At 49.4% G+C, this 25,323-nt stretch overlaps 1 protein-coding gene across 2 annotated transcripts in view; it reads left to right on the forward strand.

Annotated features, from left to right (window-relative positions):
• Window positions 1-25,323, forward strand: part of ZMYM3 (zinc finger MYM-type containing 3) — a 32,464-nt gene that overhangs the window by 3,616 nt on the left and 3,525 nt on the right. Inside the window, exons 1-19 of one of the 2 annotated variants that reach the window (XM_082289256.1) lie at window positions 1,020-1,191; window positions 6,421-7,320; window positions 7,996-8,039; window positions 8,436-8,508; window positions 9,297-9,588; window positions 10,021-10,198; window positions 10,558-10,770; window positions 11,369-11,519; window positions 12,058-12,173; window positions 15,456-15,542; window positions 15,880-16,030; window positions 21,033-21,091; window positions 21,641-21,809; window positions 22,391-22,506; window positions 22,661-22,835; window positions 23,401-23,547; window positions 24,300-24,403; window positions 24,805-24,973; window positions 25,095-25,246. In XM_082289256.1, the coding sequence (XP_082145382.1) occupies window positions 6,435-7,320; window positions 7,996-8,039; window positions 8,436-8,508; window positions 9,297-9,588; window positions 10,021-10,198; window positions 10,558-10,770; window positions 11,369-11,519; window positions 12,058-12,173; window positions 15,456-15,542; window positions 15,880-16,030; window positions 21,033-21,091; window positions 21,641-21,809; window positions 22,391-22,506; window positions 22,661-22,835; window positions 23,401-23,547; window positions 24,300-24,403; window positions 24,805-24,973; window positions 25,095-25,246 (3,282 nt within the window). In that variant the 5' untranslated portion in view covers window positions 1,020-1,191; window positions 6,421-6,434. Of the gene's footprint in view, window positions 1-1,019; window positions 1,192-6,420; window positions 7,321-7,995; window positions 8,040-8,435; window positions 8,509-9,296; window positions 9,589-10,020; window positions 10,199-10,557; window positions 10,771-11,368; window positions 11,520-12,057; window positions 12,174-15,455; window positions 15,543-15,879; window positions 16,031-21,032; window positions 21,092-21,640; window positions 21,810-22,390; window positions 22,507-22,660; window positions 22,836-23,400; window positions 23,548-24,299; window positions 24,404-24,804; window positions 24,974-25,094; window positions 25,247-25,323 lie in introns of those variants that run through there. The other variant, XM_082289257.1, reaches the window with a different exon arrangement.

Here is a 25,323-nt window from a genome sequence, read left to right on the forward strand (position 1 = left end):
TGTCCTCTCCATTTGTCTGTAGCTGCTTGTGGGACGTGCCAGAACTTTGTCAGGTGTTCTGATGCCTTCCTGCAGCATTTGGGCAACAGGTAGAGAGATGTGATGACCATCTGTTTTTTACCACTTCCAGGTCTTTTACTTTTTTTAATCATTGTCTTAATATCATTAAGGCACTTTGGATACACACTGCTCAAGCATGCTGTACCACACTTTTTGTTGTGCTTCTGATAGTACTTCCAAAGCTTTTTTACCCACTCACCCCCTTCCCATGTGTTTAACACTATTTTGGCTGTACAAACACCAGGAGAATTTTCTCTTGGACTTGAGTGGAGTTGGTTCTTGAAGCTGAATTGCTCTCAAGATAGCATTGCTGCTAAGGGTGAACTTAGACTTGTTACTCCTTTCTGTGTTGCAAAGCTTTGGCACTTAGTGCTTGGGGAGGATCCTGGTCTTACAAGATGTGGGGGGATCCAAGCTATTTCAAAGTGCTGCCAGGATGGCATTCTGGATGGATGAGGATGCTCCTGTTGGCTGTCTTAGCATTTACTGCTCTGGTTAGCAGCAGATGATGCCGAGATTGAGGAATGTTGTCAGTTATATTTGAAGTGTTGCAGGGAGTCTCCTGGTAAACCTAATTCCAGGCAGTTCTGTGAGATTTCTGAAAATTGTCCTCCTTGCACTTTCTTGAAACTGAGGTGAAGTTTCTGGAATGCAAGCTCAAAATCCAGTTTGGTCATTCCTGCCTTTGAGGAATTTACAGGAGACTCGTGGTTGTGTTTTGCAGCACCAGCTGCTCAGTGCTGAAGGATTTAGGCTTTCTGGGTTCAGGGTGACTGTGATACTCCATTTGAGGCCTGCAGCCCTGAGCTTGGGCTCTCACTGTAGAAAAATCTAGTGGTGATCTCTCCTGGGTTTGGGACTATCAAGAAACAATTGCTGGAGTCTTGATGCTGCTGGTGATGTTCTGGAAAGGCCCTTTTTTGCCCTGTGTACCAGTTCCTGTTTTGTAGACAGTCCCAGTCACACGTGAAGACTGGCCTGAAGGGGATGTGGTGAAAGATGCTGCAGTTTTCACTGATTGAGAACCAATAATACATTTGGAGGTGAGACAACGTTCACCAAACCCTCCCTGCAAAGCACAAGCTGAAGGACTTGACCAGTGGCATCTGCAGGAGCTGTAGCTGACTTGGAGTGAGTCACTGCATGTAAAACCTCAGAATCACAGAGGGCTTACAGATCCCATGGTCAGTTGTATAATCATGTGTTTATGAGCTTGTCTGACTTTGATTTCCAGCTTTTTGCGTCCTTGTGTGCATTTGTCTGTATCTCCAAGGAGTTGTCTGCTGTAGATCTTCTTACCTTGTGTTTTTTTTTGAGATGGGTCATGTCTCCCCATTTCTTTTCAGTGAACAAAGTAAGTTTAGCACTGGAGGGTGTTTTCTAAACCATGGCTGATTCATAAAACAGTGGGATTCTTGTGTCACTCTGTCAGATTTTTTTAATTTGAAACATCTCAACTCTTCCAATAACTGTTATCAAGTGTACCCAAGAATGAGACAGTAATGGTCTAACATGGTCCTGTGTGCAAGTAGCACTGTACTGCATGTCACCAAGTGGGCTTTGTGCTCTTTGGAGACTGAGTTTGCAGCTCAGATAGCTGCCTCTCCAAAAACACTAGTAAGTAACAAAATCCTTTCTGCTCCTTTCTGGAGAATTTTGGCTGGACTGAAACCTGGTCCGTGGCAGTGTGCTTAGTTTACTGGTGATTCTTTGTAAATTCATTTGAGTTGAAATGAGTTAACCAGTATGTAATAAAGGTTTGCAGTGCTTGAATTTAGAAAGCTATCAGCTGCCCAGATAAACTGAGATAAGTCACAGCAGAGAAGTTGGCTTTTGCTGTACTCACCACTCGAAGTATAGTATTGTTAATGAGGATACATTGACTGAAACCATGCTGGTAGGACATGATATTACTTCCTTAATGTTTTATTGATTGGACGCTGTTGTTTTTGTTGAGAAATTCTAGGTTGGGTGTTACTGTTTATTCAAAAATTTGGCACAAAACACTAGAAGCTTCATTCCAGAACTCTGCTCAGGTCTTACAGGCCTTGTAGATGAGAAGCGCCTAAAATGTTGATTTAAGTGTCTTTTGTAGTTACTAGTTAATTATTTTCATATTTCAGATGATCTCTAATAGTGAAGAAGATAATTCTTCAGCCTTCAAAAGTATTGAAAATCTGAATCCACGTCCATGAACAAAAGTCCAGGACAGATACCCAAGCAGTTGGTGTTCCTTTGCTAGAGGAAAGCAGTAACTGCATGGCTGTGGGATTTTTTTGTGGGCTGTAAAGACTTCTGAGATGTTCATTTCATTGGGAGAGAGTAACAGCAGCATTTTTTCTTGCTGTCTGTTTTTAATTAAATGTTTGATGGTATATCCTCATTTCTGTAGGTGGGCCACATATTCCCCTCCTAATGGTTACCTGAGTTACAGCACCACTGATGTCTTTAATAAGCTGGATAAAGTCCCAGGTAGTCAACTTGGATGTGCTGACGTGTCCTGGCAGAGATGTTGCACTTTGAGCTTCCAGATCTGAGAGAAGATCCCACGTTCCCCCTCTTTGGCAGAAAGGGCTGGGCAGGTCTGGTAGCCACAGGCACTGGGTTTGGCAGTCAGTGTCGTGTTCTGTGCCAGTCCAGCACACCTGGGGAGGACCTTCAGCTGTCCCATCACTCCTCTGGAAACGCTTGCACGCTACCTGGGAAGCATTCTGCTGCAGGCTGTTGTGGAAGAGGCTTTGCTCCTTCAATTTGTTCTTTCCAAGAATATATCTGTTACTGAATACTCCAGGGAGTACTTATTCCTAAGTAAGGAGTTTCCAAATGGAGCAGTCGTGTCTGCTGTGAAGTGCGGGATTTCAGCACACCACCTCCTCTTGCTTTGGCCAAGTCATGTTGCAGTGTACTCTTCTTGCTGTCAGTTATGTGGCTGGAAAAGAGGAAGATTTCAAGCAGACCAGTGACCAAACCCTAGTGACTGAGCTGTGCATTTGCTGGTCCTGGAATAAGAGAGGCCATGACTTGTGGTGGATCATTTCAGCATCTGCCAGAAACAATAAGCTATTCTGCTTCTGCTGTAGAAAGTGAGAAAAGACTTTACCAGAGATAAAGTGCATGCTCTGTTTGCAGCTTAACTCACTGTGAAGCTTAGCAGAAGGCCCAGACGAATCTGACTGCCTGGGGCAAACAGAAGTAGAGCTTCTTACCTTGCTGCAGCTGAGCAGCTCTAATTTCTTTAGGTTGAGTTTGATTTCAGAGCAACCCACAGAACTGGAAAATACCATTCTTTCCTGTTTTGAGAGCTGCCTTCCTCATCCTTATCAGCTGGTAGTTGAAAGCCACTATAAAGAATTCATTGTCAGGGACATTCCGTGCTTTCCCACTCAGACTGTTTGTCAGCATCACCTTGGGTCCAGCCTCAACTCTTAACTCCATCAGCTTTTCCACATTCTTCTAAATACATCAAGAGTTGGCGTTCATCTGCTCTGTATCACCTTGGAGCTCTGCTGCAGGGGTTGAAAATAAACAAAAGAAAAATACTTTTGAAAACAAAATGTTAAGACGCAGAACTTAAAACCACTGGAATTTTAGGAGGTCCAAAGTATAAACTGGTTCAAAGTGGGATTAGGCAGATTCACAGAGGATTTGCCCAGTACAGACTCTTAACAGGGACATTGTCAGTGCAGCTCAAGCCAAGTGGTTCTTCAGCAGCTGAGTCCTTGATTGGAGGATGTGCTGAAGAGGAACATCCTGTTAGTTGTGTTTCTTACACTCTCTCACCAGGTATCCATTCTTGGTGTGAATAGGAACAGGATATTTGAGTACATGGTCCTTTTGCAGCAGTCCTTAGCTTTGCACATCCTAAGAAGAGGTTTTGGTTCCTTCAGCAGAACGTGTGAGCTTTTCTGCTGGGAGGATTCAGACAGAGCTGATGAGAGGGGACAGGACCCTCGAGCACAGGGGCTGAGCGCTGTGCTTCCAGTCAGAGCATGCGAGCAAGTGCTCTTACTGCAGCCTTGCCTCTGCAGAAAGGCCTGTCCCAGCCACATCCCAGTAGTTTGGAGTTGCCTTAATCTGCAGAATACTTGTTCTCTCTAGGACTTTTCTGTTGGTCAAGGACGTTGCCATTAAGTCAGAGTTTTGTCTTGCATTGTGATGCCCAAAGTTTGAAAGCAGTGTTAAGGTGTACACTGTTAAACCAGATGCCTTTGGTCCACTTGTAGAGCACATGAGTTGCACAACAAGTTCATAGATTGTTGCTTGCATTATCCTCTGAGAGGGAATGCCCAAATGGATTTCTAATGCTCCAATATTTCCAGGGTCTATTTCTACCAAGCAAAGACTAGGCCAGCTGAAAGTGGCAAATACTTTAGGAGTATCACCTTAGAGGTTTATGGCAGACTTGGTGCAAAGTGTCTGAGGTGATTCTGAGGGGCATGTTACCTCTGTTAAATAAACCTATAAATAAATTTCCTTCTTTATCTGGATGCCTTGAGGTTTTTTTGCTTATTATTGTAGGGTCTGCTGTCTGTCTCTGAATCTGGGTGGGGGATATCTTTGAGCAGGAGACATTGTTCATATTCTGAGCAGCAGGAAAAAAAAACTGTGTTTATCATCTTGGGAGGGTTCTCATCTGCTTCAAATCCTTGGGACCTTTCTTTCAGATGTCTTTGTTTCTATTTCACTTTGTTCTTATTTCTGTCAGCCACACTAAAGCATGTATTAGATCCTGTATTGCTCTGGAATTGGCTTATTCTAAAGTTTTGTCTCATCTTGTAACTAAAGTGAACAGAAACGCCAAAGTCCTGAGGGGTGGAGCTTGCTGAGCATTTCTAAAGATTACATTTGCTTCAGTTTCTGTTTGTGATTGTGGGAACAGTGCTTTATCTGCCACCAGGAAACAGAAAACATTACTGTGTATTTCGATAAAATAAGGAGGCAGTGGCTTTGAAATCCAGTTGTTGGGTATGATTTCCTTAAATTCCTGCTTGAATAAGTTTCAGAAGTTGGGTACATTCTCTGTCCAAGTATGTTCTGTTTACTTCTGAGCAAACCATTTGTGAGTGAGAACTTGGTTGTCCTTTCAGAGGGAAGGATATAAAAAAAGAATTAAGCAGCCATCATCAGTGAAACTATTTCAGGCTTCCTCCTTCACTGATGTATATGAGTTATGCCCACTGTAAGCCCAAATAGACAAGAGTACTGAGTCTTCTCATTCAGAGATTAAAACAGTGCTAAATTTAGAATCTGAATTACTCTGATGGGGAGGGATAGGTTGTTGCCACAGCATTTGATTCTAGTGCCTTTTTTTGTAGTGTCTGCTTAGAGCCTGTTTGGGGACATGATGTTACTTCAAGTCTTACACTGCCTTACCACTTGCAGACTCCAGGTCCTGCTCCCTTTCCCTCTTTGGGTTTGTCAGCCATTATTTCCTTGTGTGGATTTAATTCAGTTTTAGACCACATTACTTGCCTCATCACAAAGTCTTGACCTTTCTGTCTTATGATAATGTCGACCATGAGGAGCTGGGCTGTAACTTTACCTCTGAGGTTGGCTGTCTGCATCACACCTTCCTATTCAAGTGTACTATTTGTGCCCTGCAAAGTCACACTGGTCTTTTTTCCTGACTCTGCACTGCATGCTTGTGTCTACCTTACTACTTGTTCTTCTTATGACTGCTTTTAATGTCAGAGCTTTACCACCTTTCTTCTTGCCACTCTCCAGAACTCCTCCTAGTTCTAACTTAAGCTTTTGTTCGTTCCATGTCTGAATATTAGCCCACGTAGTTATGGGGCTATGCAGTAGCTGTAGTTACACTACAACATTGTTTATATCTGTCTTCTTACAAGATTAATGCATCTTGTCATCCTGTGTCTTGTTAAGACTCAGACTTCAGGGCTTCAAAGGAGTTATTTCTACCTCTGTGTTCAAGAGAAAAAAGGTATTTTAAAAATTAAAGATGTGTTAGCTCCGTAAGAACAGATCAGGAGAAAGGACAGACCAGATTATTTGGATAGGGAAGAAGGCAGGGAGGAAGAGCCTCCTGAATTGGTGCTCAAGTCATTTCTCATACCCCACTGTGTTATTTAGCATAAGCCAGTCTCTTCGCTGTGCTGTGGTGAGGTGTGTGAGGGCTGTAGAGTTCCCAAAGGTCTGTTGTACCGAACTACTGTACACTGCTGCTGACTTTTGTACCCTCACAAGGAGAGGTGGTTGACCTGCTGGTGTCTGGTATCCTGGTTATGGCCTGGCAGCATTCCTGGGCCTTGTTTTACTCCAGCAGTGCTCAGAAGAGTGGGCAGTTCATGTTCTGTGTTAGACTGCTTTTCATTAACTTGCAAGTCTCTCTCTCATTTCCAGTTCCCATCTTCTAAATGGATTCCAGCGAATTTTCAGGATCTTTGGACCCCCTGTCCTTGCCTGACAAACCACTCATTGGTGATCTCCCTGCTGACATGGAGTTTGGTGAAGATCTCCTGGGCTCCCAAACAGCTTCTACCCAGGAAGCTTCAGTTCTTCAACCCCCTGGCTGGGATCAATCCAAGCAAATGACTACAGACGAGGACTTGGACCTTGTAATGAAAGCAGACAGCCTGTCTGAGCTAAATAAATCAAATGACCATGTTCTAGATAAACCTGTTGTATTGGATATGCTGGAGAAACCTGATGTCTTAGATGACTTGGGTAAAACTTCTGACTTGGTGGAACTAGGTAAACCAGAGGCTCTGGATGGGCTGTGTAAGGCACAACCTTCCCAGGGCATGGAACGTGGACCGGCAGACTCCTCTGCCCTGTCTAGAGAAGCCCTTGGTCCAGAAACAGGGAAAGAAGGGGAGGATGCACCAAAAAATTGTTCTGGGGATGTAAAGGAAGATGGTGCTGCTGCTATTCCTGCACTGTCTGGTGACAATGCCCCTGAATCACCCCAACAACCCATCTCTGACTCCAGGAACCTCAGCAGTGCCTCAGCCACGGAAGAAACCACAGCACAGTCCTCGAGTCCCACAATGCCCCCCCCACCCCAACTCAGTCTTAAACAAACAAAAAAGATGAAGTTGAAGGCACCAAGGAAAAGCTCACCTGTGCAGAGGGAAGGGCTGGCAGGGGAGGCAGAGGTGGAACTGAGCCCAGACAACAGAACTGCAGCTTTGCCCCCTGAGCCTGTGGAGGAAAGCCGGGCAGAGGAAGGGGATGCTAATGGGAAGAACTCACTTAAAGAAAACAGTGTACTCAAAGCACAGGAAGCCTTACCACCAACAGGTAAGTTGTTTGCTCAGCAGAACTTGGCTTCCTTTTGCTCAGGAGGTCATCCAGCTACACACTGTTGAAGCTGGAGTCTGCTTTACCCTCCAGCTCATCCTCTGCTGTGGAAATAGCCAGCTCTTCTGATGGTCTAGATTTGGGTAAAGCCTCTTGTGTAAAGGGGCTAATGTTCTGGTGTGCACAAGCTCCAGCTCCGTCTTTCATGGCTTTAACTGATTTTTGGTGCTTGTGGAAGCAAGGAGCTTCCCCAGTAAAGCTGTGGCTGCACATCAGCTTAACTCACACTCTTCATCTCTGGAGTCTTTGCTGGAACTGAAGGTCACCAGCAAGTGTTTCCAAGAGGTGAAGTACCTCTGCCCAGGCTGGCCATCCCCAGGAGGTGCTTAGTCTTGGTCAGAAGCAGTTGGAGGTAACTGCCCACCCAGCCTGCCTCCCCTATGCAGGGAGGTGTCCCCCTTACAGGCTCCTCCCAAGCCGCGTGTTTGGGTCTGCAACTACAGGTGGTGGGTTTAGGAGCCTTCCACCACCAGAACTGTACTTGGTAGCCAGAGCAGGCTGAGGCTTCATGTGCTGACTGACCCAAAGGGTGACTGCGTTTGGAGAACACCTGTGCTGCTCTCTTGGAGAAAAACAAGATGCTAGATGCAAGCTTCTTCTGTGCTTCTGTTCCAGGAGAAAGCCTGTCTGGGAAGGGAAGCGAGCTGCCAGCTGAGAAGGTGAGGATAATGCAGTCAAGTACGTATGGTACAGGAGCATAGAGCGTGGCTGGCTGTTGTCAGACTCTGTGAGGGATACTGGCTGTCTTGTCACCCCTCTGGAAAGGAGTTTGCATGACTCTTGTGACAGAATGATCCCTGTGCACTGCCACTATGCTGTAATGTGGCTGCAGTGTGTCCCTGCTATCCCCAGCTGAAATGTTGTTCTCATAAGTCTACTTCCCTGTCTCCTCTGTCTTGCCAACTCTGATCAGGTATCCATGGAGTTTTATCTGTTTTCAGCCTAGGTATTGGGAAGCCAAATCCCAGAAGTTGGAACTTCACCATAATCTGGGATATTTATGCATGGTTGTCCTAGCTGATAGTTAGCCTAACTATTTTCTGAATGTCTTCTAGGAGCAGAAAAGAAGCGAACGACCTAGAAGATCAGAAACTGCCAGGCCTGAAACTGTGAACTCCTCTGAGAGCAGTGAGTAACTGGGGTTGGCCAATGCCTGTTTTCAGCCAGAGGGAATGGCCCAGCTCCATTGTGGGCAGGTGGTTTATGGTGTGAGTACAGTGGGAACTCTGGAACCTTTGTGCAGACTTCCCTTCTACACAGGACAAGTCCTTTGAGCCCACAAATCCTGGGGTACGTTCCTTGCTTTCTCAGGGCACTTAGGTCAAAGCAGGGAGTGTTGTATTTTTACAGTGGTGTGTGGGCACCAAGCACTAAGTAGCAGGATGAGACTCGGGGGTGTTCCCAGGAAATCCATCTTCCATCTCCTCACCCAGGAGCTTTCTTCCTTTCTCTGTATGACAGCTGGCTGTCTGAAGGAAGGTTGCATCTTGGGGATTTTCCTGGAGAAGTACACAAAGTCTCTGTTCTTTTGAGATATTCCCTGCCATTCTCTAGTATTTGTGTGTTGCTCCTTTATTGCCTGCCTGCGCTAGAATGTGATGATCAGCTTGTTTCCTTTTAGATCTAACAGTTCTTATAGGATAGAAGTTCACACTCTGGGCTTCTGCTCAACCTTGGCATATCATGACTTCCTAGAGAGGAATTGTATTTAAGCCTGGTTTGTTTAAAGACCTCTTGATTCATCTCCCGTTACAACAGAATTTCTTTTAAGGGTCCCTTTATCATTCCACCCAGACAAGAACAAAGTACATAGAGGGACTCTAGAAAGGTGACTCAGAAAATCCCAGCGTGTGTCTCATGGCAGAGTTTCTCACTTCCTAATGAGGGGTTTTTGATCTTCCTCTGCTGCTTTGCAGTTCCGGTCTCTGACGAGGACTCTGATGCAATGGTGGATGATCCCAACGACGAGGATTTCGTTCCTTTCCGTACCCGGCGCTCCACTCGGATGTCCCTGCGCACTCAGATGGCCCAGCGAGCCGCCCGCTCCACCTTCACCAAGATGACGTGTGCCAACTGCCGGACCCCGCTGCAGAAGGGCCAGACTGCCTACCAGCGAAAAGGGCTTCCTCAGCTCTTCTGCTCCAGCTCCTGTCTCACCACCTTCTCAAAAAAACCACCCGGCAAGAAGATATGCACCTTCTGCAAAAAGTGCGTGTTCATTCCCCTTTCCTCTGTGCTCCCATGCTTGTGACCCCACTCACCTGCTCCACAGCACTCCCTGCCAGTCCCCTTCCTATGGCCCTTGTTCACCCACATTACTCCTGCCCACTTCCAGCTGCTGCCCCATGTCTTCTTTCACACACTACCTATCCCATGCTCCCTACACTCCCTTCACATTCATGCTATTCCCTGCCTGTCCCTGGACTTAGTGCCCCATATTCCAGCCTCCCCTCAAAACAACCTCCTGCATGCTCTGTCTTCAGACACCACTCCTCTGGGCCAGGACAGAAGCTGCTGTGAGACAGTTCTTGCCAGCTTTTTGGGACACCAGAAAGTCCTGTGCATTGCAGTGAGCCATCCTGTCTCTCTGTGGCAGGACTCATATGTCCCTGCACTAACCCATCCTCTCCTGATCCCCAGGGAGATCTGGAACACCAAGGACTCTGTGGTTGCCCAGATTGGTTCAGGTGGCTCTTTCCATGAGTTCTGCACCTCTGTCTGCCTTTCCCTCTACGAGGCCCAGCAGCACAGACCAGCACCTCAGTCTGCAGATCCCTCGGACACCAGCCGCTGCAGTGTTTGCCACAAACCTGGCGAGGTAAACAAATCCCTTGTTCTTCCCATGCCCTGGATGAAGTGCTTAGGACCCGCAGCACTTAGTCTTGGTCAAGACCAGGGCATTTTCCTGTGATGTGAGGCCTCAGCCCCTGAGCTGGCTTGGGCTCACTCCCAAGCTTCTCCTTGCCCTGAGGCTCACTGCTTCCTGCCACTCTGCTCTCCTGGTTACTCCGCTGACTTTTGGTGAGGGAGGCCACCCTGAGTCCACACCAGCTTCCAGTATGGCACTTCCCAGAGTTTTAGTGCCTGTTATCCCAAGGGCTGTGCTTGTAGTGATACAGCTGCACTGGAAGGAGGCCCGTGGTGGTTTGGGGAATGACAGCAGTGATGTCTCTGCAGATCCAGCACGAGGTCAGCAATGGGAACATGGTTCACCGCATCTGCAGTGACGCCTGCTTCACCAAGTTCCGGGCCACCAAGGGGCTGAAAACGAACTGCTGTGACAGCTGTGGACTTTATATCTACAACAAGGGCTTGCCCCTGGAGTACCTCTTCCATGAAGGCCAGCAAAAACGCTTTTGCAACTCTGCATGTCTCAACAGTTACAAGAAGGTGTGTGGAGGCTGCTGCCTGGGGTGGCTGGGGCTGGTCTCTGTGGGCATGCAGCAACTTTGTTTGGTGTGGCACAGGGCATTTTATTAAATAGCAGGTGACTTGAATCCCTTTGGTCTATTGCAACAAAGCAGTTAAAAAGATTGCTGTGGGGAAACTTTGAAGCGGGCAAACAGAATTGATTAAATCTGCATGGGGCCCACCATGGACCCAGGCATGGGTCCGAAAGTCAGTGAGCTGATGGTAGAGTGACACTGGTATATGCACTTAGCGTGGACTGGCTTTTGGATGTCTCCCCAAAGCTGGGCTGGATATGTTCCTCTGTCACCTGAGCAGTCTTCACTTAACTGTCTTGGAAGGGATTGCCAAACTCTGTATTCCTGCCAGGCTAGCCTTGAAATGGGAAGTTGAAGTGCCAAAGGCAGCTTTTTTTGCTACCACCAACTAAATCTGCAGACTGTGAGCCTATCCCTGGCACAAGGTGGTCACTGCAGGAGAGCAGTCCTGTGGTGAATACAGCAGTGGTGTGGGATGTGATAGTTGAACCTTGCCAGCTGTGATGGCCTCCTGGAAGCTCTGTTGTGCTCTGTGTTTGCAGAAGAACACTCGGGTCTACCCCTGCATGTGGTGCAAGACGCTGTGCAAGAACTTTGACATGCTGCCCAACGTGGATCGCAGTGGCAAGATGGGCCTGTTCTGCTCCATTTGCTGTACTACCTCCCACAAAGTGAAGCAGTCAGGCTTAGTTGGTAAGAGCACCTGTGTAGAGGGAATCATCACCGCTCCACTCTTAATTCCTTCCTTGGTATTGTTTATTGCTTGTGGATGGGACTGAAAAGAAGGTAAAAGCCTGGGGAAGAGTCCAGTGAGACAAGTGGAAGTGCAGAGGGAGGAACCCTTGCAGCATGTAGACATCTTAATACAGAGGGTAGTGTACATTGCTGTTCTTGAGAATGCAGGGAGCAGTTGTAGTGCTGGGCTGTGCTGGCATTGCCCTTTCCATTACATGGAGTACTGGGGTGTCCAGGAATGGGACAAGTATTGCAGCCTATTTTGTCCAAATTCCTATAGAGCCAGGGTCGCTTCCTTGAACCACTCTGCTCTCCATCTGTTTAACATTTCTGTCCTAGCAGAATCTGGTGCTCTTAGTTTCCTGGTGTTCTTGTCCTTTGCTTTTTGATAATAACTTGACAGACTGAGGATGAGTGAGTAGCTTGCATGCCATCCTCAGAAACCAGTCCCACATCCTGTGCTGCTGCCCTCACCAATTCCTGTCTGTTTCATCAGGTCCCCCTAGACCCTGCAGCTTCTGCAGAAAGAGTTTATCTGAACCCTGCTATTACAACAAGACAGACCGGGTTGTCTACCAGTTCTGCAGCCCCAGCTGCTGGACCAAATTCCAGGTACTGAAATATTCTTCATGATGGGCTGGGCCATGGAGCTCATGCCTCTTTTCACACTTAGCAGAGGCTCCACCTTCCTGGAGCTCCTCAGGGAGGGTTCCTAAGAAAGTCTCTTGAGGAGTTGCAGTGACTGTAATTGCTCAAATCTGTCTTGGCCCTATCTCCCCCATCCTCCATTGGGATAAGGCGGGCTATAATTCACTCCTGTCTATCAGGTTATGCCCAGCAGGAGGGCAGTGCAGAGCTGTGCTGCATGAGTGGTTTGAGATAGAGTGGCCTTATGAGAGCACAAGCAAAAGCACAAGTAAGCCAGCAAAGCACAGTGCACACCTGATAGCTGGGTGGAAAGGGGCAGAGCTGCCCTCTCAGCCAGGTGTCACCGAGAAACATAAGTCTTCCAGGATGTGTTGTCTAAAAATTTACAAGTAACAGGCCTGGATACCTCTTGTTTAATAATCCTCAAAGGCTTGACTGGTGATTTTTAATCTTCTGATGTTAAGTTTCAGTGTATGTGAGATGTCTGTGGTATTCATAGGCAACTTCAAGAATATTAGTTTTGTACAGTTGTCAAAGAACAAAGTAGCAGCCAGGAAGACATGAGAAACTTAGGCCAGGACGTGTCTTGGGCAACTGAGAAAACATAGAGAATCTAGAGGTAAGAGTTAGTTACTAGCAGTTGCAGCATTTTGTTTTGGGATTTGGTTTTTGGGGGGGGGGGGGGTGAGTGGGTGGGGGGCATTTGGTTGGTTGGGGTTTTTTGGTGGGTTTCTTTTTGTTTGTTTGTTTGGGTTTTTTATGAATTCTTGATGTAATCCTTCACTGAGGTCACAAATAGTGTGGGTAGTGTAGCTGTAGAGCTTTTAGAGTTGTAGACTTCATAAGACTAGAATCACAGAACAGTTAGGGTTGAAAGGGACCTTTAGATGTCATCTGGTCCAACCTCCCTTGCAGTGAGCAGGGACATCTTCAACTAGATCAGGTTGCTCAGAGCCCTGTCCAATCTGACCTTGAATATTTCCAGGGTTAGGGCACCTACCACCTCTCTGGGCAACCTGTGCCAGTGTTTCATCATCCTCATTGAAAAAGACTTCTTTATAGCTAATCTAAATATGCTCTCTTTTAAACGAAAACTATTACCCCTTGTCCTGTTGCAGCAGACTGCTAAAATGTGTGTCCCCATCTTGCTTATAAGCCCCCTTTAAGTATTGAAAGGCCACAATAAGGTCTCCCCAGAGCCTTCTGTTCTCCAAGCTGAATAAACCCAACTCTCAGCCTTTCTTGATAGGAGAACTGTTCCAACACTCTGGTCATTTTTGTGGTCCTCCTCTGGACTCACTCCGACAGGTCCTTGTCCTTCCTGTGCTGGGGACCCCAGAGCTGGAGGCAGCACTGCAGGTGGGGTCTCACCAGAGTGGAGCAGAGAGGCAGAATCCCCTCCCTTGGCCCTTGACCAAGCACAACTCAGCTTGGTATCATCTGAAAACTTGTTGAGGGTGCTCTTGATCCGCTGTGTCCTTGATGAAGATGTTAAACAATCCTGGTCCCAGGACAGGCCCCTGAGGGTCACCACTTGTCACTGATCTCCATCTGGACATTGAACCTTTGGCCACTACCTTCTGGATGCAACCATCTAACCAAATTCCTCATCCACCAAACGGTCCAGCCAGCAGCTGTAGTGTTTTTCCAGAAGGATGAAGGAGAGAGAAGGATGTTGTGGGGAACTGTGCCAAAGGCTTTACAAAAGTTCAGAGAGATGACACCCGTAGCTCTTTACTTCTCCACTGATGTGGTCACTGCCTTGAGGAAGACAACTAAGTTGGTCAGACAGGACTTGCCCTGGTGCAACTGTGCTGGCTATGTGGTCACCTCCTGTCCTCCATGTGCCTCAGCACAGCTTCTAGAAGGATCTGTTCCATGATCTTCCTAGGCACAGCAGAGTTCAGTGATTTCCAGGGTCCTCCTTTCTACCCATTTTAGAAATAGTTGCACTGTTTCCCCTTTTCCCATGGGGACTTCATTAATTCACCTAACTTGAATTATTGCCATATAAAATCAGCATTCCAAACATATGAGTAAGCCCATGCATCACGTGGCTTAGGAACTGTCTTGCTGGCAGATCTCAGAACACACTTGTCAAAGAAAAAACACTGAAGAGAATGTTTCAAGATGGCTTGACATCAGTGGGAATCAATATTAAGCCCAAGGACTTCAACATCTTCATCGATCATTTGGCAATAAAGTCAAAGTAAGCATGATGAAATTTAGCAGATGAAACAAAAACTGGTGAAGTATTAGCCCATGCTGCATTCAGGGCAGTCACAGAAAGCAAAGCAATTGGATTGATTGACAAGGCTGGTTCCTCTTAATGTTTGCTTAAACACAGTTTCAGTGCAAGATCCTGTGTCAGCCTTACTCAAGTAGTGTGGGGATGCAAATCCTGGAAAAGTAAGGATTTTGAAAAGGCCGTGGAATTACAGCAGATAAACTATTCAGTATGAGCATCTGAGTTTACAGCCACATGGGGAAGGAATAATTTATTGCAAGTTGAAGCAAGCGAACACAGACTTAATGTTTGAGGGCCAGGGAGGAAAAGAGCTACCTAGAATGATGCACAGATAGGAAGGATGTTCTCCAATGTCCACTTCATTTTCAATGTTGAAGAAAAATTGGAAGTATTCTGACAAAAAACCAGAAATTAAAATTGGGCTTTAAAAATGCTTGTACTGAGGTACTTGCAGAGTGTTGTATCTGAGGTTATCAGAAAGAAAACCAGGAATGACTCTATTAATAAATATATCCTTGTGAATAAGACACCAAATACTAAATGCATTGTGGACAGCACACCAAATGCTGCTTAATCTAGCAGATTAATCTAGCAGAAAATGGGATGAGAGGCTCCTTGAATTCTTAAGTTGTGTTATCTTGAAAATAGAAACCAGACAACTGTGCTTCAAGAACTTTTAGAGAAATCCTCAGAATATGTAGCAGAGCCCCCATCTCTTAAGTTTTCAAATGCAGCGGCGTGGCAGCTTGAAAGCTTGCCTTCCTGAGAAGAGCTGGACCCAGCACACTGGAAGCAAAGTGAAACTGCTCTCAAGAATCAGCTCTCCAGTGTCTTGAGCCATGATGTGATGGACTGACTGAGCCCCCACAGTGGCAGCAGGTCCGAGGGGGCCAGGCAGGCTGCAGGCCATGGAGGAGGTGGCAGTGGTGGCAGTGTGAGGCAGGTGCCTGCTGCCCTCCAACTTCTCTCCCCCCATGAGTTGTCTCTGTCTCCTGCAGCGCACCAGCCCGGAAGGTGGGATCCACCTCAACTGCCATTACTGTCACAATCTTTTCAGCGGGAAGCCGGAGATCCTAGACTGGCAGGTGAGGACTTCTCCTGGGGGGATGTTGAGGTGAAGGCCAACACTGCTGAGAACCTCTGGGGTACTTCTTCTCCCTGCTCTAGGCAGAGCTCCTCCTGTGCCAGTCCTCTGAATGCCTTAGCTGCAGAGATGTGCCTGGAGACCGTGCTGAGTGCTGCACTCCTGATGTTCAGCAGGATGTCAGAAGGGCAGGAGGAGACCACTCCTGCCAAATCCTGTGCCAGGAGAGCTGGGGACTTGACTCAGCCCTGTAGTCTTTCTTCTGCTTCCCTGAGAAGTGTGGGAACTTCCTGCCGGCCTGGCTGACCTGGCTGACCTGGCTGTGGTCTGTTTGGCAGGACAAGGTGTATCAGTTCTGCTGCAAGGACTGCTGTGAGGACTTCAAGCGGCTGCGTGGGGTGGTGTCTCAGTGTGAACACTGCAAACAGGAGAAGCTGCTGCATGAGAAGATCCGTTTCTCCGGAGTGGAGAAGAACTTCTGCAGTGAAGGTACTTGGGGAAGGCATGGGAGAGGCAGAGCCCCCATGCCAGCCCATGCTGGGGGAGGAGAAGAGAGCATGGAGAGGAACAGAGGGGAGATTGTCTTAACCAGGCCCTGGGGCAAGAGCCTTGCCATGCAGTGAAGGGAGGACTGTTGTGGGGATGGCTTGCTGTCCAGCCAGGCCCTAGGGCAAGATCTTTACCGTTCATTGTGTCCTTGGGGAGGGCCTTCTCACAGCTTTTCTCTCTCTGGGGGCTGGGGAGACAGCAGGTGGCAGCTCCGCTCCTCCTGTCATCATGCACTTCTACGCTCTTGCGTCTGGGCTGGCCTGACCTGGCCTTGCCCTGCCTGCTGGGTTCCTGCACACAGGAGGTTGGAGTCAGACTCTTCCTAGAAGCATGGAGGTGAGAGATGGCAAGTCCCCGTGAGGTCCCATCTTATCCCAGCCCCAGGGGCCAGTGCTGGATTGTTCCCTACAGTGTGTTGCGTGTGCTCTGTTGTCTCCGCAGACCTGGATTCTGGTCATGTTTGGGTCAGGGAGGCCCCCAGTTCATCCTGGGAAGGTTTCACTCCTATTGTTTCTCCGCAGGGTGTGTGCTTCTTTACAAACAGGATTTCACCAAGAACCTGGGCCTGTGCTGCATCACCTGCACCTACTGTTCTCAGACCTGCCAGCGGGCGGTCACCGAGCAGCTGGAGGGCAGCACCTGGGACTTCTGTAGTGAAGACTGCAAAAGCAAATACTTGCTCTGGTACTTCAAGGTCAGTATTGGCACTGGCAGCTTGTGCTAAGTGCTGTGGTGGGCACAGCACCCAGATAAGTGGGCATTGCACTGAGGAAGTTCGCACTGCTGGAGTCTGGCTGGCACTGCTGCGGAGAACCTGGCACTGCTGGAGTCCTGCCTGGCAATGACGGGACACTGCTACGGGGAAGCTCACGTAGCTGGAGTCCCCAGCTGATCCTGCCAGACAGAGCACTGCACTGAGGAAGCTCACAGTGCTGGATCCGCGGCCAGTGCTGCTGTGAGAAGTTCGCACCGCTGGAGTCCCTGGCTGGCACTGGCAGGGCACTGCTGTGGGGAAGCTCACAGCACCTTGCGATGTGCACCTTTCACTGGAGAGTTGTGTTGCACTCGGAGGGGGTGTGGTTAGTTACTCGTTGTTTCTCTCCTGCTGATGCGGGCTTTAGGCAGCTCGGTGCCATGCCTGCAAGCGTCAGGGGAAGCTGCTGGAAACCATCCACTGGCGGGGGCAAATCAAACACTTCTGCAACCAGCAGTGTCTGCTGCGATTTTACAATCAACAGAACCAGCCCAACCTGGACACGCAGAAGGGGCCCGAGAGCCTGCTGAACAGTGAGTAGGAAGGAGGGAGGGGACCTGCATAGCTCAGTCTGAGAGACACAGGGAAGACTCAACAGCAGGGGGTGGAAGCTGCCTGCCCGGGACTGGAGGAGACGCTAGGGAACAATCCTGCACTGGCCCTTGGGGGGGAAAGGACGGAGTGGGACCTAATGGGCTTCTCCATCTCTAACATCTATGGTTCTATGACACACAGGGCCCAGACTGGAGGAGCCGGTGCCAGCGTGCTGCCTGTAGCTCACACTCTTAGCGAGGATACTCAGGGATTTAACATCCTCAAGTTGCCAGCGGAGAGCTCGATTTACAGGGTTAGGGGACAGCGTGGTTTGGCATGACAATCCACCTGCAGCCCCACACCACCTCCGAGCTGTGACCTTCTCAGATCTCATAAACTAATCTGGATTGGGCCAGGTCAGTGCTTGGATGGGAAACATTCAAGGACAAAGAAGGGTGCTGCAGGAAGTGGTGCTGGTGATGCTGTAGGTGGGCTCTCCTTCAGCCAGAGCTGAACCTAGAACGGTCTTGAGGGAGCACTGAGCTGCTGGAGGCACTGTGTCTTGCGATGTTAGATTGGAGTCCTACCACTTACCCAAAGTTCACTGCAGCTTTGGGGAGTTGCCAACCCTGTGTCCCAGATAACCCCATTCTGCATCCATGGAGTTCCAGCTGGAGAGGAGATTTTCGCTGCCTGTTGCCCCATTTCCTATCATTAACTTGAGCCAATTCCTTATGGAAGATTGCAAAGTGCTTTGGGATCCCTCAGGATGGAAGGTGCTCGTAGTGACAGTGACAAGACACCGCTTGGCCCTCGGACATCTGCAGTCTCATTCTGCTTGGTCTTTCGTAGGCCACGATCTCCTGGGTGACCTGGGGGATGTAGTTAAAGTGCCTGCAGCTTACGGTGGGACTTGCTTCAGTGCATCAAGCTTCAAGACATACCTGCATTGCAGGTTCAGGGCTTTGCTGCCCTCCCTGGGATTTCATGAGGTGGAAAACCCTGACTAGAGTGTGCCAAGGAGGGGAAACCTGGACAAGGACCTTCGCATAAGAGACCTCATCCTCCATCTCCAGACTCTTGAGTTCCTTACTGTAGTGTGCTGATCATAGGACAGGGGAAGCCCTGGATGTCATTGCTGCTCAGGTTACAAAGCAGAGCTGCTCTGCCAGAAGCAGCAAGTTCTCCCAGCTAGGGGAAGCCCAACCTGCCTTCCAAGAGCCACACTCCACAACAGGCTGTGTGAGGTGCAGTTCAAGTGGCAGTACACTGGAGTGACCTGGATAAGGAACTTCTGGTTTTTGCTGGCTCCGGGGTGCCCATGGGAATTCTGCTTGATGGTTCACAGTGTTCTGCTGCCCAAGGAGGAGGAGGTGTGTGACGTGCTGGTTCCTGTAGCTCACCAAGTGATTCTGCGGCCCTAGCCATGCTGTTCCATTTGTCCTCTGCTTGTCAAGGCATGTCATTTGTGAGAGACGAGTAACACTGCTTTTGGGACACAGGCACAGTGGGCAAGCTCTGCCTGCAGGGGGAAGCATGTTTCACACAGTTTAGCCGTTGTCGCCTTGGAGCCCTGGACCACAAGACTGAGAAGTACATTCTCCACCACCACCAACCACGAGAGCTTCAGGCCTCCTCTGCCACATCCCTGGAAGTCCCCCAGAACTGTGCTGCTTGGTATGTGGGGCATCACCCTTGGTGCCACAGCTGCATCTCTGTGCAACCTGTAAGGACTAAAGGGAGCCAAGGAAAAGCCCTTCATCAGTCATCAGTGCTCATCTGAGCACGAGTTCCAGGCTACCCCAGTAGTTGCTGTGCTGGTGGTACTGGGTCCTCTGTATGCTCTGGCACACCAGGCCCCTGCCGGATGTGGGATAGCTGTGGACATCCTTGCCCCAGGATTGTGGCATACTGCCGAGTTTGCAAAGGAAGGATGCTGGAGCCAGGACCCACTTAAACAGAGAGCTTTCCAGCCCACTGTGCTGTGCAGGGGATTTTGGGAGGAGCAGCTTCTATCTGGTGTCCTGTGGACCTGACAGCTGTGTTGGCAGCTCACAAGGGACTACCTGGATTTCAGGCCCATCTTGGACAGAGCTGCTTATTCTTGCTTATTCTCTTGAAAACAGTGATTGCCTAAAACCATTAATTCCTGTGATCCAGTGGCTGCTACCAGTCTGATGATCCTGAGAGTTCTTGTAGCTGATCATATAAGTAGACGTTCCTTTGCTGGGAACAGTTTGTGTAGTGTGGGATTGAGGAGCTTCTGCTTCAAAACTGTGCCCAAAGACTTCAAGAGGAGCTGGCTCTGCACTGGGCTGTCCAGCTGTAGAGGGTAGAAGTCACAGTTGTGGCAGGCAATGCCTTGACAGCTCCTTGTTGGTGTTGGGATGAGAGTAAAGAGCAAGCTGCAGCTTTTCTGGAAGCTTGGACACATAGCACATGGCAGGAGAATCTTGTTTTCTTTCATCCCAAATCATTGGCCAGTGGGGCAATCATGTTTGCTTTAGATACTTCTGCAGCAGAAATTCTGCTTGTATGCCATAGCTTGTCTTTTCTCATTCAAGCCATTGGTGTTTCCTACCTGGATCTGCTTCCCATCCACTTTGGGTTGTCAGGGTGAGTTCTTGGCCCCTGAGACTATTGCAGATGCTATGGCTGAATGCTCAGCTGCAGACTAGGGATCTTCCTCTGACTGGAATTTATCTGTTGCCCCCTGTGGTGGTCAGCAAATGGAGCCTGTTGGGCCTCAAATTGTGCAAGAATTATCCTGCATTTCCTTGGGTCACAGGAAGTCTTCACAGTGTGAATGTCCCTGTGTTGGACCTTTAGGCATCTGTGTCTTTCCTGAAGGACCTGTCTGTGTACAGGAGTTGTGAATGGACCCGCCACTGCCTTTGGTTGCTGGGACCTGCTGCTGTCCTTGCAGGGCTCTCCTTCGTGCATAGCCCACGGGTAGAAGGCAATTCTTTTTGCCAGCCACGTGGGTAACCAGGGCTCACTGGAGACTGATATGAAGGTGCTCTGTTAGCTCACCAGCCTTTGAGATGGGTGCAGGTTTTCTGCAGAGCACGATCCAAGGCAGGGTGATACTGTCACCGCCTGCGACCAGTGTCTGCCACATGCGCCTCTTACCTGCAGGTGATCCTCTCTTTCCTTAGGGGAATGGACTGCATCCCTAGGGCTGGGGCAAAGCTGTCTCTCTGCTTTCTGGGATATCTCATAACGCTGCTACTAGCTCTGTCACCTTCTTCCTAGGGATCTCGAAGCACTTTGCCAAGATATTTGTTGCAGGGATATGGAGGCACAGGGAGGGGCCATGGCTCGGTACAGCAAGCCAGTAGGCAGAGCTGGGATTAGAGCCCTGGATTCCTCTCTCTACAAGGGGCTGGGATTTCTCCTGACCTGCTGTGATGGGGAAGGGGTGGACTGCAAGGGAGCACAAAATGACATGGGAACAACTTGCTTTTGGAGTTGTAGTGTCTTCTGAGGTGTTAGGGCTAGAGATTGTGGAAACATTAACTGTTCCTGGAGTGGCCAGGAGCAGTTTCTGGGGAGCCTGTCCCTGCTCTCTGGCTGCTTGCACCTCCAGTCCCAGCAGTGGGACATGTTGGCCCAGGAGCTCTTGAACTTAAGAGTTGTTGCTTTCTCTTACAGGTCAGACTTCAGAGCCAAAACCAGCTGTCCCTTCCCCACAGAAGGCAGAAACTAACATGGTAAGACCCATTGGAGGCAGGAGTTTGCAAGACAAAGGGGCTGTCCCCAAGGAGAGGACAGTTCTGCCATTGCTCAGGGAGATTTCATTCTTCTACAACCAGTGCATTTTGAGATGTCTGGGTAGTGGGAGATGAAAAGAACTCCTAGGAAGGCAGCGTCAACATATCTTCTGCAAGGGGGAAGAATAACTGTTCCTCAGGAATCAATGACGAACTCCAGAATAGCCTGACACTGTGGCACTGGCTCTTCTTTGCACAGTGCTTTCCTGTGCCTTGGTATAGTTGCTGTCCCACTGTTCCCCTCTATCCCATGGGACAGGAGCCACCATTGCCAGACTCCTGACACAGCAGAGGCAGCACACAGGCTTGATGCCTGCCAGGCACGTCTTGGCAGTCCTTCATCACAGCCTGACCATGGGAGTGCCTATCTGCTGGGGACTTCCAGGCTCCAGGAAGTGCTTTGGGAGTCATTCTGTCTGTACCTGTAGTAGGGAAGAGATTGTGTTGCCTTAGGTGGACACCAACCTCCTGCTTTCTGCATTTCCCCAGCTGTCAGCAAAGGCCTCCTCAGCCCAAACGTCTCCAGCTGTGCCGCCTCCCGCCCCACCTCTGGTTCCAGCCACCCCTCGGAAAAACAAAGCTGCCATGTGTAAACCACTGATGCAGAACCGGGGTGTCTCCTGCAAGTTTGAAATGAAGTCCAAAGGATGTCAGACAGGTAGGAAAACAAGACTTAACTGTAGGATTGCAGGGGCATTTTGGAAAGGCAAGTGGCACGTCCCTGCTCCAGACTACCTGCGAATCCAGCCTGAAATGCTGCACACAGTGGCTGGGTGTTTGGCACTGTTCTGAGGAGTCTCTGTGCAGTTGTAGGGCACACATGGCAGGGCTGGGGGTAGGGAGCCTGTTTCCATCAGCAGCAAAAGGAGAGATGTAGAGACCTCTGTAGTGTGATCCCACCTCTTGTGGTACAACTCCTGTTCCTCTGGAGATCATTAGCTTGTGTGAGGGCTGTCTGCTAAACAGGTTCCACTCTAGTTCCTGTTGGGCATGTGTGTGTGGTCTGCAGCATATGCAAGGTGACTAGACCTCTTAGCAGGGCTGTGTAAGAGTAGGATTTGTACTTCTGGCTAAGGCAAGCCTCTCTTGTTGCTGGGCTTGACTTTCTGCTATTCCAGCTCTACCCTTGAGTCTGGAAGGGCTGTGGTGCTGAATGGCTGGGGGCATGGCAGCATGCAGCAGGGCTGGGTGGAGGAACTTCTGGGATTAAGGTCACTGATATATTTTTGCTCTTGTCAGAGGCTGACTGGAAGCCCCAGCTGGTCGTGTTGCCAATCCCCGTCCCGATCTTCGTGCCTGTGCCTATGCATATGTACTGCCAGAAAGTACCTGTGCCTTTCTCCATGCCTGTCCCGGTAAGCAACAGCTCCACCTGCTCGTGTTCTCCTACTATCTTGATCCTGCCTTGCTGCACCCTCCCTGCTTCTCTGTTCATGCTCTTCTCCTGCCTCTGCTTTTATGTCAATCTACTGACTGTCAGTTTTCTGCATGGTGTGCTGCTGTCCACAGGTGCCTGTGCCAATGTTCCTGCCCACCACACTGGAGAGCACAGAGAAGATTGTGGAGACCATTGAGGAGCTGAAGGTGAAGATCCCCTCCAATCCCCTAGAGGCTGACATCCTGGCCATGGCTGAGATGATTGCAGAGGCTGAGGAACTGGACAAGGCCTCCTCGGACCTGTGTGGTAGGTTCTGCCATGGCTTGGTCTGGTCCAACAGCTGGGATCAAGGGAGGTTTGCCAGCTCTTGGAGCTAAAACACCTGCCAGGTTTGTGGCTCTTCCAAAGCTTTTGAAAAGGAAGCAGGGAAGAGCAAGTCCTCAACTTCTGCTGAGGAGGTATCAGAAAGGAAGAGCTGCAGCAAGGAGCAGCATCTGCCACTGTCCCTTTTTGGAGTGCCAGTTTTGTGGCACATGTGCAGCTCTCTTAGTTTATTCAGGTGGCTGTTCAGATTCTTCCCTAAAGCAGCTTCTGATTCACAAAACTAGCAGCCCTGGTCTTGCAGGTCTTTTTACTTTACTTTTACTGCATTCCTACAAATCACAGTGATGGGGGTTGTAGCTGGGGAGACAACAACCTTGCAATGTCTTGCTGTCCAGGGAAAGCTGGACAGCCCGGGTGTCGTGAGGCTGCTCTGAGCACAGGGCTGTGCTGCATGCAGGGACCCCAACTTCATTTTTCATCTGTTACAGGGAAAACAGACGTAAGACTTTCCAGAAGGCTGGGTTTATGATGAACTTTTTCATTGCAGATCTGGTGAGTAACCAGAGTGCAGAGGGTCTCCTGGAGGACTGTGATCTGTTTGGACCAGCAAGGGACGATGTGTTGGCTATGGCTGTCAAGATGGCAAATGTCCTCGATGAGCCGGGCCAGGACCTGGAGGCTGACTTCCCTAAGAGTAAGAGCTGGGTGAAGCAGGCATGCAGGACTGCTTGTGCTGAGGGTCCTCCCACTGCCCTCAGCTGTGTGCACTTACCTCTCCATGGCCTCTGACTGACCAGGTGTGACAGTCCTGCAGTGACTGCTTGCAGCAGGGGTGGGGAGACCACCACTTCTGAAGGAGTGTGTGTTTGTCTAGACTAAACTTACCTTTGTGAGCATAAGACCCAGAGAAGAGGGAATGAGAAGCTGATTTTAACAGCACAAAGAGCAGGGCAGCAGCAGTGGTGTGTTTATGAATGATGATTCCACAGGATCCAGCAAGGCGAGAAACCTGGACAAGGCATGGCATCCTGAGAAATGGTAGAATTGCTGAGTGTCCATTAACAGAAGGTGGAAAGAGAGGCAGGGACTGGCAGGAGCACAGCAATGCTGAGGCAGGATGCTAGCAGCAAACAACAGAATTGAGGTGCCTGTGCCAGGCTGTCCACAGTGCTGGCCTAGCACAAGGGAATGAGGAATATTCCTCAGGTTTAAAAAATAAACAAAAAACTGTCAGAGAGGAAAATATGGGTTTCTGGTTATTCTGAGAAAGCTTAGCATTGTCTGCCAGAGCCATATTTCCTTTGTTGGACTGTGGCTAAAAGTTTGTGCCAGGCAGTGGTAGAGGATGTGAAGTGTTCCCTCTTCATTTTGCTGTAAAAATCAGGCCAGCACAGGGGGCAGGATGAGAAATTTCAGCTGAGCTCTTCTGCCTGTGTTTCCTTTCAGACCCTCTAGACATCAACCCCAGTGTGGATTTCCTCTTTGACTGTGGGCTGGTGGGACCAGATGATGTGTCCACAGAGCAAGATCTGCCTCGAGCTGTCCGGAAGGTGAGTTCTCTGTGGGTACTGCCTGCTTAAAGCTCTTGGGCTTTGGAGTGGGAGCTGCCACCTGGGATGTACAAGGTGAAGTGTGCCAGTCTTCTGTGTACTGGGGAGGTTGTGCCCTCTCCCTTCAAGGCACGGTTGGCTTTCAGGCCACTCCTTGAATGAAAATAGTTGCTTGTCACTTCAGAGGAGCTTTGAATGCTACAAGTCATGTGACACCTGGTCTCTTTTCCTGCCTGTGAGCCTCGTAACTAATGAGCCTTGTTGGTTTGGCTGTCAGCAGTAGGGTGCTCTGCTGCCATGGCACTCTGTAGGGAGCTGACAGTCAGCAGGTGTGAGGGGTGGCCAGGACTCCTACATCTGTCCCAGGTAGGTGGCCAGTCTCACAGAACACCTCTCTGCAGGGGCAGAAGCGCCTGGTGCTCTCTGAAAGCTGTTCCCGGGACTCGATGAGCAGCCAGCCCAGCTGTACAGTCCTCAACTACTCGTATGGTGTGAATGCCTGGAAGTCCTGGGTACAGGCCAAGTATGCAGGGGGAGAGACCAGCAAGGCAGAGGAGCTACGCTTTGGCCGTAAGTGCCTTGTCTGGATGCAGTGGAGTGGCAGAAACCTCCCAGAAGCTGGACCTCAGGGTGTTGAGGTGCTCCTGACCTTGTAGGCTGTTGTCTGAGGCTGCTGTGCTTGTCTCTGCAGCCAAGCCCATGAGGATCAAGGAAGACATCTTGGCCTGCTCAGCAGCTGAGCTCAACTACGGCCTGGCCCAGTTTGTCAAGGAGATAACCAGGCCCAATGGGGAGCGCTATGAACCGGACAGCATCTATTACCTCTGCCTTGGCATCCAGCAGGTGAGGGAGGCCTTGCTGCCCTCAATTTGTCTACAGCCAGACTTGGTGGTCAGATCTGGTGAGGGGAGCTTGTACCC

The sequence above is a fragment of the Coloeus monedula genome (assembly GCF_965178545.1).
Source record: "Coloeus monedula genome assembly, chromosome: 12".
Taxonomy (NCBI): domain Eukaryota; kingdom Metazoa; phylum Chordata; class Aves; order Passeriformes; family Corvidae; genus Coloeus; species Coloeus monedula.